This window comes from Dermacentor albipictus, chromosome 5 (genome assembly GCF_038994185.2).
Source record: "Dermacentor albipictus isolate Rhodes 1998 colony chromosome 5, USDA_Dalb.pri_finalv2, whole genome shotgun sequence".
Classification (NCBI taxonomy): domain Eukaryota; kingdom Metazoa; phylum Arthropoda; class Arachnida; order Ixodida; family Ixodidae; genus Dermacentor; species Dermacentor albipictus.
Genome location: NC_091825.1, coordinates 166867260 through 166881061, shown reverse-complemented (window position 1 = coordinate 166881061; position 13802 = coordinate 166867260). Strand labels below are relative to the sequence as shown.

Below are 13802 nucleotides of genomic sequence, written 5' to 3'. Positions count from 1 at the left end.
AACATTTAATTGCATAGCCTCTGCAGCCTACCATGCTATCCTGCTTGTCATTTTGCATGATAGCTGAGTGGTCAGCTTTCGATTGAAAAAAAAGAAAAGAAAGCACATAACGAAAAGAACGAACATTATCGGACCAAACACTTCTGTAACCTTAGCAAAACCTTGCAAGAAATGCCTTGCAATCAAGTTATGGAATACCCATTTTGTGAAACATATTGAAGTACCTGGCATAATGTTTTAGTAATACACTACTTGCTTTCGAGTTGAATAAAATGTTTGGTCGTTGATTAGCCGTATGTGGCCTGGCACAGTTTAGGTGCCAGGTCAGTTTAAGTGGTGTGCAGTACGTGTGTCTCGAAGGACCCCTTTTCTAAGGCACCAGCTAAGACATCACTTTGCCCGTCTGTAGCAAATAATTTGAAAGGAAACCTTTTAAATTTGTATTTAACTGCCACCTTCAAACGTTCCAAATGCAGTCTGATGCTAGTAGCCTTATTGTAGAGAGAAACAGTTGCATACATGTTTCTGTCTCAGTTAAGCATAACAGCAAAATTGCTGGCTTTTCAGAGAGCGCGAATGCTTGCCTGTAAATGGCAGCATAAAATGACTATCTTGTTTGCTGTCATGATCTAGCCGTGTATACAGTTTTCTAAAGTTTAGCATAAGGCCACAATAGCTTTGACACCTATACTAGACCTTTTGCTTCGGGTTGACACATTCACTTTTCTGTGTGTTGCCACTAAAACCGGCTTCACTTTTGCAGACTACTAATGCGGATGGGTATAACTACAGTCTGTATCTTGACGCTTGGTACAAAGCACTAACGACGACTGCAACATGACAGTGGCCATTTTTGACACACATCCTTCCCAGACACTGCTTCCGTAATGAAATAAAGCTTTTTCACTGACATATCATCTCATTGTAAGTGTCTGGTCTTTCTCAGCATGCTGGACTCATTGTGTGCATTCATCTCCTGCAATGTAGCATATACATTGCTTTTATTCTGGCTGTGCATATATATACAGCAAGATCAGTCTGTATGTTTACAAAACCCAAATGTCATTGGGAAGAAGCAGATGAGCACCTCCAGAAGCATTCCACCACAAAGGTATTCCTCGCAGAGGTGCCAGTGTGACCAAACAATTCAGATTTTGCATGAAATAAATAAATCCCTGAAGCTGCTGTTACACCTCTAACATGAAAGTGGGCAGTGTGTGCATGCGCGTCATGGCTGACATTATGTTCTGCATGCCTCTTGTGGTGTTTATGTAGATTTCTTTTTTTTTTTTTGCAAGTCGACATACTTTTGCTTAGCATGAAAAGCAAAACAGTATTTTTAGTTTGCTTTGAATGTCTGCTTGTTGCTATGCTTTGCTTCATACTTGCTGCATGATCTTGTCCTCTCCATCTTCCTCTTATAAATTGTTTACAAAATAATGTGCCAAGAAATGTCTAAAAATTCAGCTTCCCCACATATGAACAGTGAAATTTTCTTTACCAAGTTATTTGGAGCAGTTTCTTTCCAGTTGCATCAGTGATATTTTCAGTTAAACACTGAAACAATAATTGCTTGCCTAAACCATTATTTTGAAGCAGCAAAATAGGTGTTGTGAACCAACTTAGCTTCCTAAAATCACCGCTGTCTGCTACCTTGCTGTGGCAGATGGCCATTCAAGTAATTTTTCATTTCTTGATGCTGGTGCCAAAGCATTGACCAGACATCTAGCCAATAATGTCATGGAATGACATGTCGCTGCCACACTTAGTTTTTTTTTTTGTACATTGGTAAGCATTTTACTGTCGGCAATGATATTGCTGGTGCTGTGTATTGCATTCTGGCACATTTCGTGCTGCTCAGGCATTCCCTTTAACCTATGCCACCTAAGTGTACTACATATGGTCGTAAATGGGGGAACTCATGGATACCGTATATTTTAATCTTTATTACATACCATGAAGGTTCAAGGACATTAAAGGACATGTACAGGGATGTAAGGACATGTAGGGACACACATTTGCTGACTCCCAACTACTGACTTTTTTGAAATGGGCAAAATATCTATGCGCATATACCACCCATGCTGCATTGTAGCACGTGTCCACTTTAGCGTCCTTTATTTTGCTTCAATGTTCTTCAGTACATATTGCCAGCAATATCAACTCATCCTGCTAAACTGTTTGCTGTTCTCCACTCAAATTTTGCACAGAAGTACCATTTTGAATGATCAGTTTAATTTTATGTTTCTGGGCTTTACTTACCAGTCTTATCCACAACAAATGCTTGATTCCCAAGTGGCCATCATCTGCAGCAACACCACTCTTAACATGCTCATTTCACTGCAAGAAAACAATGGCACCATCTGTCATAGCTACAAAGAACGCCACATTTTCACTATAGCCTTGATGCCCGAAAACATGGTATTACAGTCTAAACCACTTATAACGATTACAGATATAACAATCTATCAGTTATAATGACCACGTTTTGTGGCATTTGCGATTTTTCGACCCTGCCTATTGAAGCTGCGTCCAGGTATAACAAACATTTTCAAAAACCATGTACTGTCACAACAAGCACTTGAAACCCAGTTGCTGTAGAAGGAGGGCATCCATGAAGTTCCGAAGCACCAAAGCGCGAGTGAACTGGGCACATTCTTCTGCTCCAATCCAACCATGACAAAGGTTTGACCGCAGAGATTAGCGAACGCTGCGTGAAGATTTCAGAAGCCGAGAGAAATGTACTATTCCTAGGGGGAATCTCCTTCGCCTTCAATCATGCCATGGTAACCATGCTTTTCAAGGCGTGCCTCCAGCGTGCTGCGGGACGAAGCAGTATAGTGTATGGCGGCTGAAGCCTCTGATCTTGGAGGTGACGACGGTGACACTACGTTTTTTGTTGTTGTTGTTGTTGTTGTTGTTGTTGTTGTTCAGTGGCACCGCAGGCAATCTCAAAAGCCACGGCAACGGCACTCTCCTTTTTTGCCCAGCTCTCTATGCGGCACCGTGTGCATTACGTTACATGCACTATCTGTACAATTTGGACCAATTTGGACCAATTTGAACTGATGGCTGCTGAAGTGTTGCTGTTGATATTTATGCGGCCCGAGTTGGCACGAACCGTTCATTGCAAAGAGTTGGCATATACGGTTCGTCGACGCTTCGTTTATTTTGTCGCTTATAATGGTTTGCAATGGCGTTCTATCTTTCGAGCATCACACATTTTTGTCTAGGGCAACACAAAAGAAAGATAACTTTGTGGCTCCTGGCACGCGTGTGCCCGATGCTTCAGCTGTAACAGCAAGATGTAACAGCAAGACTTCGCAAAATGCTGGCATGCTGCAGTAGTTCCCGCTCCAGCTAACGGAACACTTTGCTGTAATATACAGAATCCACTTGTGTCCCACTGATAGTAACTACATATTCACAAGCTCTCAAGGAAAAAATGTCAGTTCCGAAGTGGCAGGTCATCGGAACTATCCAGGAACTGTTTCGAAGGGGCTATGACGCCACATTTCATTCTTTATATTACATTTTTTAACAGAAACTTGCAGTTACGTGCGGAAATGTGGTGGGAACAAGAATGAAGGTACTGAAAATCCTGTTTTTGTACTAAAGTTGTGCTGAATTTTAACTGTTGACGCCACCTACTGTGTCGTTAATTCTCATGTATTTTGAAGGGTGAGTCCACATATAATCAACTACTGATACGGCTACTTTTTGCAAAACTATCGAGTTTGTTATAAATGGTTTTGACTAATGAACAATGTGCAAAATACCTCTGTGCAAAGTCTAATTGGAGATGAGCTAACGGTTTAGCAGGAAGGATCATTCATACCTGGTTTTTCTATTCGTGCGGCACTGTGTACAGCTTGAAATTCTCTCACTAGAGGACCACTGAACTGATTTAATTGAAATTTGTTCATTTTAATCCTTTCAGTGTCGTTTTTTTTTGGAGTTGACACACCCTCACCATCAGTATTTTTTTTCTCATATATTATAAAACGAAAACAAAGGGTTATTTTTGGTTTTGCAGAAATAAAAAAAATGGCAGATAATGGCAAATGCGCTCTTGGTGTGGTCCTTACATTCCTATCTGACAAAAGGGATGTCAAAACGAGCATGGCTTAACAGAAACAAAAATGCACTGGTACGTCAGTGACACAAAAAGGGTGAAGTGAGAAAGCTAAATTCTGTTGACTGCAGGAAGCACAGTCTTAACTTGGAATATTGGGTGTACAAACGTTGCCAGGAAATTTTAAATTAAAAAAATATTGAAGCACAAATTTTTACAACTTTGCTACTGTGCACCAGAAAAAGATGTTACAATTCCTAAAGTGTTCCACTAAAGGGACAATAAAGAAAAAAATGTTTGAGTTGTGTTGGTAAATTAACCTTCCACAATACCGAAAAAGTCACTGTTATCGCAAGAAGGCTCTTGCTAAGCCGCAAAACAAGACTGGTGCTGATGCTGCCTTGGAAGTTCTCGCACCAGCTTGTCATGGATATTGAAGGCGTTTGGTCAGGCCTTGTTAAGTTACTTTTAGTAAATATGGACTACATTGTATGTCAGAAGAGTCAAAGAATTAACCTAGCAAGTTTCAAGAACCTTTACTGAAGCTCAATGGCCCAGTTGTGAAAAAGTACTTGAAATTTGTGATGTCACACTGACGTACCAACCGGGGTTCCAGCGCAAAATTTTAAAAAATGAACTTTGAAGTTAATCTTCTAAACCTTCCAATGATCAATGTATTACAGTCGCCGACCGATTATTCAGACTATTCGGATAATTCTAACATGCTTGATTGTTCAGACAGTTCCATGGCACCACCACAGGCCGCATAAATTTAATTTACAAGAACCATTGAATTTTGGGACATTGTACTGTATGTCATGCGATAATTGAAACTCTGACTGCATGGCCGTGTGCTAATTTGGCCACCGAGTCGAGCAAAAATGTCAATATTTTCGTTTTCGTATGTCATCGGCTAAACCACAGGCCATGTCGCCGGCGCCTTCTTGAAACTGAAACTAGGGAAGCCTAGTCAATCTAGTAATTGCTAACTGTGCCCAAACCCGAGGACAAGCCAAGCCAGTAATCGTAAAGGCCACTGTTACTAGCAGTTCTACTAATGTTGGTAAAGCCTGCATTTGCGACTTGTGCAATTTGACGTGCGAGTTTCATTCTGCTCTTATCCACTGTTCATGGCAGGCTGGTACTGTTGATAGTGTGGGCGGAGTGTCGCTTTGACCACTTATGAAGCTTGAAAAGCGTGCAAAAGGGAAACATGCTGAGAGAAAAGGTGCATGCTCTCGGGCAAACAAGTTGCGAAGAGGGGGTGTGGGGACTGGTGCCTTCTTGTTCGATGTAAGCAATATTCACTGACGTTGACAATCATCGTTGATGGTTTATGCATATTTTTATCTGTTAAACTGCTTTACATTTGGAATTTGACACTCCAAAATGGAGTTCTTTTTTTTTTTTTTTTTTTGTCCACGTAACCTACTCCAAAATAAATGTTAGGATATTTCTGCTCGAAATCCTATATCAGCTGTTGCAACCCTGGATATTGTTTTTTTTTTTTAGAGTTGTAAACCTGATACCTCAGTTTTTTCTTAAATCTTGATCTTCAAGAATTTTAATTAAAAAAATTTTTGGCCTAAGTAGCAAACCTGTTTCCTACAGTTATTAGATTTTAACATTTTCTCATTTAAATTGGTGCAGCGGATACCAAGCAAAATAGTTTCTCTGTTCACATGTATTTAGAAAGGAGTCATTGAGAGCTTAAGCTTTCTTTTGAGCACAGACAGTGAATTGACTATGAGCATAGTTGGCATTGTAGTGCTGCATCTCGCCAATAGATGCACAATGGGAACAGCACCAGTTGGAGCAAAAGTGCTTGGATAGTAAAATAAACTCTTTCGGAGCTTTGCCTTAAGCTGATAATGGTGTGAGTTTGTCTATGCAAAGGTTTAAGTACTGTGTGTCGGCATTCGTATTGGTTGCATGTGCAGACATATATATACATATTTTTTCCCTCTTTGTCAATCAATTTAATGGTATGCAGGTTACGTATATGAATGGGCCACATGCATGATAATGTTGTTACGAATTAGATGGACTTATTTACAATATGATCGAGGGGGCGTAGAGACGAGATTGCAGACAGTCGGGCATTGTCTACACCGCGCGCTGTTCTTTTATCTTTTCTTCTTCGGCTCTGCCGTGCAGCATAACATCTTCCTCCCGAGGTAGACAAAGCTCGTTGAGCTAGTTAGCGCAGCACGCAATTGGTAGTTCTTGATTTGGGAACCCTATGATGGTAGCGCTTAAAGGGCCCCTCACCAGGTCTGGCCATTTTGAGCTGACAGGTGCAGAGCATACATTGCGTGGTAACAATCATGCCTGCAAAGTATTACATTGGTACTAGCCACGGAAAGATGTGAAATTTCAATGCGAACGCCGTTTTCTTCTTCATTCGTGGCCGCTGCGCCTACGTAATCGTGTCCGTAGGGTGACGTCGCTCATGGTGACATGTGACTTCAAGAATTATTCAAGACATCTGTTATCTGTGCGATCTGCTGCTTGAATTGACGAATTGAAGTTTAAAGAAATAATAAAACACACAACCGGAATGCCTGCGCGTTTTTTTGTTTTACTTCGCACCGAAGCAGGAGAGATGTTCTTCCACTTTGTCTGCTTGTTCCCATGGTTGTGCGGTCACATGCGCAGGTACCATAACTATGCCATTTTCTGCTGTGTTTTGGCGGCGTGATCACGCTCTGTTTTCGCTTGTCCTGCCTCAGTATTCGTGTAGCACTGAATTATACCACTAGTCATGTTTCCTTGCGCACAGCGTGCAAAATCGTGTGCTGCACTAATGAGACAATAGCTTGCATGCGACGCCTTCGGCAGAAGGGCGTAGCGCCAAAAAAGAAAGACAAAAAGGAGCACAAAACATATATATATGAAGGCGGAGCCTGTGACATATGCGTCACTCAATCCTCGAGGTCCGGTATGGGAGAGTGCAGGGAAGGAATTTCGCTTGCGTAGGCTAGATGGGGCGAGTGGAGAGAGTGTCTTGCTTGGCAGTGGAGCCCGCATGCTGAACTCATGGGTTCGCGGCACTGAAATATTTCTATCTCTGCTAATAATAAGCCAATATAATAATGATGGGCCAGCGTATAACCAAAATTTGCTATGGGGCCTGGTTAAGAGCCCTTTAAGGCGGGCCACATGAACACTTGAGTCTTCCGCGACTGGCGATTATTGGTGGTCAGTTTTGCGATGACGTAGTTGAGGTCACTTAATCGATTGAGTATCACAAATAGACCACTGTACATTGAGATGAACTTGTGATAAAAGCCCTTCCTTCCGTAGAGGTGTGTGCAGTAAAACATTGATCACCAGGAGCGAAAGTGACATGTATATACCGGGCGTCACAGCCTGCCTTGGTTGAAACTTGCAAAGAGAGTGTTCTTAAGCGAGCTAGCCGACGTGTTTCTTCGGCATGACACAAGGTCTGCGGTATGGATGTGTCTTCATTCAGTGTGACTGGCAAAATTGTGTCTAAGAACATTTCGGGACTGCGAACGTACAACAGATAGAAAGGCACATACCCGGTTACTTTGTGCTTGGCTGTGTTGTATGCGTACGTGACAAAGGGTAGCACGGCATCCCAATACCTGTGATCAGCTGAGATGTTCAGTGACAACATGTTGGTAAGCATATGATTCATGTGTTCAGTGAGGCCATTTGTTTGTGGGTGGTATGGCATTGAATGGCGATAAGTAGAACCGCAAAGGGGCAGCAGTTCTTCAACAACGTCGGTGGTGAATTGCTGTCCATGGTCACTTACAACAACACGTGGAGCGCCGTGACGCAGGATGACAGAATGAAGCAGAAAGCACAACACATCAGCGGCGGCAGCAGAGGCAAGCGCCGCACTCTCAGTACAGTGCGTCAAGTAGTCGATGCAAACAATAATCCAGCAACGGCCGTGAGAGCTTTTGGGAAAGGGGCCGAGGAAATCGATACCAACTTTTTCAAATGGTAAGGTAGGTGGGTTCACTGGTTGCTAAAAGCTTGCAGGAGGTGTCGCTGGCTTCTTACGACATTGGAAACCTGGGAAACTTGCAATTGTACTGTCTTGTGCTCTTCCATAGCTTCGGCCAATAAAAGCCTTGGCATAATCAATGAAGCGTGCGAGCAAAACCAAGGTGGCCTGATGTGACGTCATCATGCATGGCACGAAGAATAGCAGTACACAGGCGTTCGGGAACGACTAAGAGCAAGGAAGCGACCTCGGCAGAGTAATTCTTTTTGTAAAGCAGGCCGCCACACAGTGTGAAGATGTGCGGGCAGCCTCCAATAGGGGTGTGAGTGTAGGATCACAACATTGGAAGTTGCTGAAGTCTGGAAACTCGGTAATGCTGGCAAAATAGTCAGCGAAGTTGTCATCGTTAGTGGTGGAGTGTGGCAACGGGACACGAGACAAGCAGTTGGCATCGGTATGACGCCGACCGCTCTTGTAGCCGACAGAAAAGGTATATTCTTGAAGGCATAACGCCTAACGTGCCGGCCGCTCAGAAGGATCCCGCAGTCCGACAAGTTAGCAAAAAGAATGGTGATACGTCACTATCTTGAAATGGTGACCGTACAGATATGGCCGAAACTTCTGAATGGCGAAGACTATTCCAATTCCAGGCAGGCATTTCGTGATGGCCAGGCATTCCAATTCAGTGACAGTGCAATTTCGCTCCGCTCTCGTCACTGTCCGACTTGCGTACGCAACAACGTGCTGGCGCCCATGATGAAGTTGAACGAGGACGGCGCCAGCGCCCACACCGCTAGCATCAGTGTGTAGCTCAGTCGTGGCCTCGAGATCAAAACGGCGTAAGACAGGCCCATTGGTGGGGCATGCTGGTTCCAGGGTGTCTACCAACCGGGAAAACCGGGAATTCTCAGGGGATTTGAACAGTCTGGAAAAACTCAGGGAAAACTCAGGGAATTTGTGCTTCTGTCAGGGAAAATTAGCTGTAACTTTATTAAAAGGGAACGAAAGTCGTGTTAATGCTCGTTCCAGTAACAGAGGAATCGCAATGAATCGTCATTCACGCCGTGTCATCGGCACGATGTGTTGCCAGAGTAGTTAACGACCGATTTTCCAGACGCTTTTTCGGACATGCCCGATAATTTGCACGGCTTTGCAGCACCACCACGTACTCCATATAGTAAATGTATATTGCCCTGACTGCAGGTCTGAAATGGAATTAATCAAAGCCGCCACCGCCGCCATTTTGATTATCTCGCCGCCTCGAACTGGCACTATCGCACGCAGATCCGCCGGCAGCCGTAGCCATAGAGTTTTGTAGGAAACTCTATGGCCGTAGCTACCACCTCGGCAACGTTAGGCCTAGCTGCTTCTACGTTCGCTGTTAAGCTTCTTGCCGTGCGGTGCCGTGTTTTTCATTGAAAGAATTCGCCGCTGTCAGCAATGGCACCAACACCACGTTTGTAATCTTCGCCATTGGCTTCGAAGCTCTCAGAGCACACACAGCGCGTTTCGTAATGCCAGCCTCCGAAAGTTAGCTTCGCCTCATTACAGCAGTGTTAGGCGGTGAAGCTTAACAAGCGTTGGAAGGGGCAATTGTCACGGGACACAGTATGTATTCCTTAAATATACGCGCGTGCACCCCCATCTCCTGTCACAGCACGAGCACTGATATGCCTAATAAGTGTACTGGCAGGCCTTAAGAACTTTTGCGGACCTGCCTGTGCCAATTTTAGCCCTTATAGGCAGTTAGAGACATACATTCATTTTTTTTTGGACTGCCCGATTTTTCGGATGTTTTTGCGGCCCCTAGGGAGTCCGAAATTTCGGACGTTGACTGTACAACTGACCAAGAGGATGCTTCAAATGATCCATAGGGTGAACGTGTGGCAGAAGGAGGATGAGAACAGGAAGGACCGACGTCCTGAGGAATTAACGGGAAATTAAGCGTGTCGCCACCTCTTTGAAGGAGCTTGAGCTCAAAAAACAAAGCGTTGGCTGATGCTGAGATGCAGGTGTCCCTCATTCAAACCAAAATAAGCTATTTAAAGCAGTGAAACCCTACACTGAGATGTTTTGTACGGGCTGAGAGTATGTCATTGTCAGGACAGTTGAGATTGACTTCCCAGCTGCTGAGAGAGAATCTTAGTTGTGACAAAGTTCAGGCCTCATACCGATGAGCTTGCTATCAGTTTATAGAAATAGCTCATATTAAAAAAATATTTACTTATGTATGCATCTCCTTAAATTCGTATTTGTAATTGTTCGACCCAATTTGCAATGGGTTTTGTCATTTTTTCACTGTGCATTTTACTAACACCTTCCTTCTGTTTTCTTTATAAATAAAATAGATATAATCCTTACTATTCAAACTGGATTAAGTCATTTTTTTGTTTCAACATGCTTACTAGAGAGTGACAGTATCGGGCAACATGGTGTCAGCCTGTCTTGACATAAAACAAAGTTCTGGCTCATTCAGGGAATTTAGCAAAAGTGCTCAGGGAAAACCTGGAAAACTCAGGGAATTTGGAAATGACAGCTTGGTAGACACCCTGGGTTCCCTTTTTCAACCTGGAACTCCGTACCCGTCTTGGCCATGCCTGCTGACGCGCCTCAGCAAGGTGCTACCACACCACGAATGGCGCCTGCTCCGGAGTACCAAGACAGCGAGACCCTGTCATTTTCAACGGCACTGGCAAGCACGACGTCGAGGACTGGCTCATTTCGTATGAGTGGGTGAACGCCTACAATAATTAGGATGATGGCAACAAACTCAGCAACGTCAACTTTTACTTGGCGGGTGTGGCACAGCTGTAGTTCCACAACCACGAAGCTGATATTGCCAACTGGTCGTCCTTTAAAACGAGCTTCACGGAAGTCTTCGGCTGACCCGCTGTTCGCAAGCTCCGCGCAGAAGAGCGCCTAAGCGGTCACGCTCAGCGATTCGGCGAGAACATTACGTCCTACATTGAGGATATTGTCAACCTCTGCTGTCGCATCAACCCTGCTATGTCCGAGTCTGATAAAATCCGACACACCATGAAGGGGATCAATGACGACGCCTTCCAAATGCTCATTGCCAAGAATCCCCAAAATGTCACAGACATGCTTCAGTACTGCCAGAGCTACGACAAGTATCAAAAACAGCTCATTTCTACACGCCTCCTGAGCACTGACACGGCCAACATGTCAGCATTAACTGTCGGCGCTGCTGCTATTGACACCTCAGTGTTAATGCAGCTAAATCAGCAGTTTGTCAGAGAAGTGGCACGACAGTTGTCCCTTGTTCCCCATGTTGCGGACTCCGCGCAGGCGCTTGCTCCCATGCTACAACAAGCCATATAGGAGCAAATTTCTGAGGCACTACCAACTTCCCAGCAGCATCTGCCTGTTTCCGCTCCTCTTACCTTAGCTCAAGTCGCATGCTGGCAGCCACCAGCAATCCTGCTCCTCACGGATCCTGGTCGACCTGCAAATGACTTCTACACTGCACGTGCACCTGTCCGCCCGAACCCGTGACCTTTTCGCTGTCTTGCACCATTATCCACTAATCCTTGGCGCACCGGACAACAGGCCTGTTTGCTACTTCTGTTGCCTACTTGGCCATGTCGCTCGTTTCTGTCATCATCGTGACTTCCGTGCTAGCGTGGGCGGAGAAATCGTGGCTACGTGCATCCCGAGCCACCGCACCCGATCTTCTCCCACAGAAGGACACCTGCTCACTGCATCGACATGGCTACGGTACATGTCTCTTGCCCTCGCCACGTCTCCATTCACTATCCCATATGCTTCGTTGCCCCCCACCCATTTAAACGGAAAACTAGCCATCGCAGTTCCGGAGGCAAGAACCATGCTCGTGTCAACTTCAAGGCCTCGATTTCTACCTGTAAACGAAATAACCGTGAATATCAAAGGTATTTCTGTGCAAGCACTCGTTGATACTGGAGCCGCTGTGTCTATTCTTAGTGGAGAACTGTGCCGTAAGTTAAAAAAGATCACGATTTTGCTTTCTGACGTCTCTCTGCATACCGCAACCGCGCACCACATTCAACCTTCAGCGGCATGCACAGTTCACCGTGTCATTCAGGACATTTCATAGTAGTCGAATGTGTCGTTTTGTCACCATATTTGCACGACCTTATTTTGGGTTGGGACTTTCTTGCTACTAACCATGCTGTTGTTGACTGTGCTCGTGCTGAACGTAAGTTGTCGCCTACATGTGACGCCTCATCTGGCAAGCCACCTTCTTCTTGAGTGGTCGTCGCCGTGGACACTGACACACCTCCTTTGTCTTCTGTTCTTGTACCACTTTCTTGCGGCTGTGCTCCCTCTTCCACCGCCCTGTTTACACCCTCCAAAGCCTTACGTCTTGCAAAAACTTCCTCCTCCCTTTTGCAATTCTCGCAGTCGAAAATTCTTGCATCATCATTTATCATTTATTGTCCCTTAAAGGCCCCTGTCGGGGTATTACAAAAGGGGGGAGCGTATACAAGGTAGAAAAGAACAAAGGTCAAAAACATAACAATCAACACAGGGACATAAAAAGAAGCAAGGAACGCAATAGTTAACACGGTGCTTGCCAATATTGCCTTGAAGCCACAAGCGCCACACATGTCGGCGAAAGGTTAGGGCAGCAGGGCGAGTACACAATGGGGACAGGGAAGAAAAAAAAAAAAACTCAATACAGGAAAAGGGATAAAATTTCAAGAACACAAATCGGAGCAAAAAGAAACATGTCAACCCAGATGATTTAACAACATCGCCTTAAACCTTGTCGCGTCGTGCTCATTAGTTATTGAATCGGGCAGCAGGTTCCATTCTTCAATTGCGGTTGGAAAGAAGGACTTGTTAAAAGCATTAGTGGAGCCATGAAGTCGTTGGACGCTATTTGAATTGAATAGGAGGCGCGATGTACGAATGGGAGGAGATATAAGGGAACCACGCAGATAGAGGAAATTGAAATATAACTTATGGAATAAACACAGGCGTGCAACTTTTCGTCTGAGAGCTAAGGAAGTGAGGCCAAGTGATAGCTTAATGGAGCTTACGCTGGAATGAAAGTCGTAGGTTGCCGATATGAAGCGTGCTGCACGGTTCTGGACGGATTCAAGCATGTTAATTACGTAGGACTGATGAGGACTCCAGATCGCGGATGCATATTCAAGCCTACTGCGGACAAAAGTTTCATATGCCAGTTTTCGTATGTTAGCGGGGGAAGTGGGAAGTGATCTTCTGATAAAACCAAGTGTACGTGAAGCGTCGGCCATGATTTTTGTGATATGATCAACCCAAGTTAATTTGCTATTGATTGTGATGCCAAGGTAACGATAAGATTCTACCTGCAATAGGTCCTCAGAAAAATAAAGAGTAAGGATAAATTAAATTAGACCGCTTCCGAGAAATTTGCATAAAACTGCACTTCCTAGTATTTAATTCCATCATCCACGATGTGCACCAATTTTCAATAAGCTTCAGATCGTTCTGGAGGGCAGCTTGATCGTCTTTACTATTTATACGCCTGCAGATAATGCAATCATCTGCGAAAAGGCGGATGGTGGATGAGATGTTGAGTGGGAGATCGTTAATAAAAATTGAGAGGAGAAGCGGGCCCAACACAGACGCCTGTGGTACTCCGGAGGTGACGCAAGTAAAACTTGAAGGAAGTCCGCCTATTACGGTGAACTGAGAGCGAGATGGGAGAAAGTTGTGAATCCAGTCTAAAACAAGTGGGTGAAGGTGAAGACCTGA

General features: G+C 44.5%; 1 protein-coding gene across 8 annotated transcripts in view; it reads left to right on the top strand.

Moving 5' to 3' along the window:
* The window catches only part of LOC135904021 (splicing factor, proline- and glutamine-rich-like), a 114826-nt gene that overhangs the window by 76351 nt on the left and 24673 nt on the right, over positions 1–13802 (top strand). For 2 of the 8 annotated variants that reach the window (XM_065434575.2, XM_065434574.2), the window contains exon 7: positions 764–917. The exons of the other annotated variants lie outside the window; for them this stretch is intronic. In XM_065434575.2, coding sequence (XP_065290647.1) covers positions 764–841 — 78 coding nt within the window. In that variant the 3' untranslated portion in view covers positions 842–917. Of the gene's footprint in view, positions 1–763; positions 918–13802 lie in introns of those variants that run through there. 8 annotated transcript variants of the gene reach the window in all.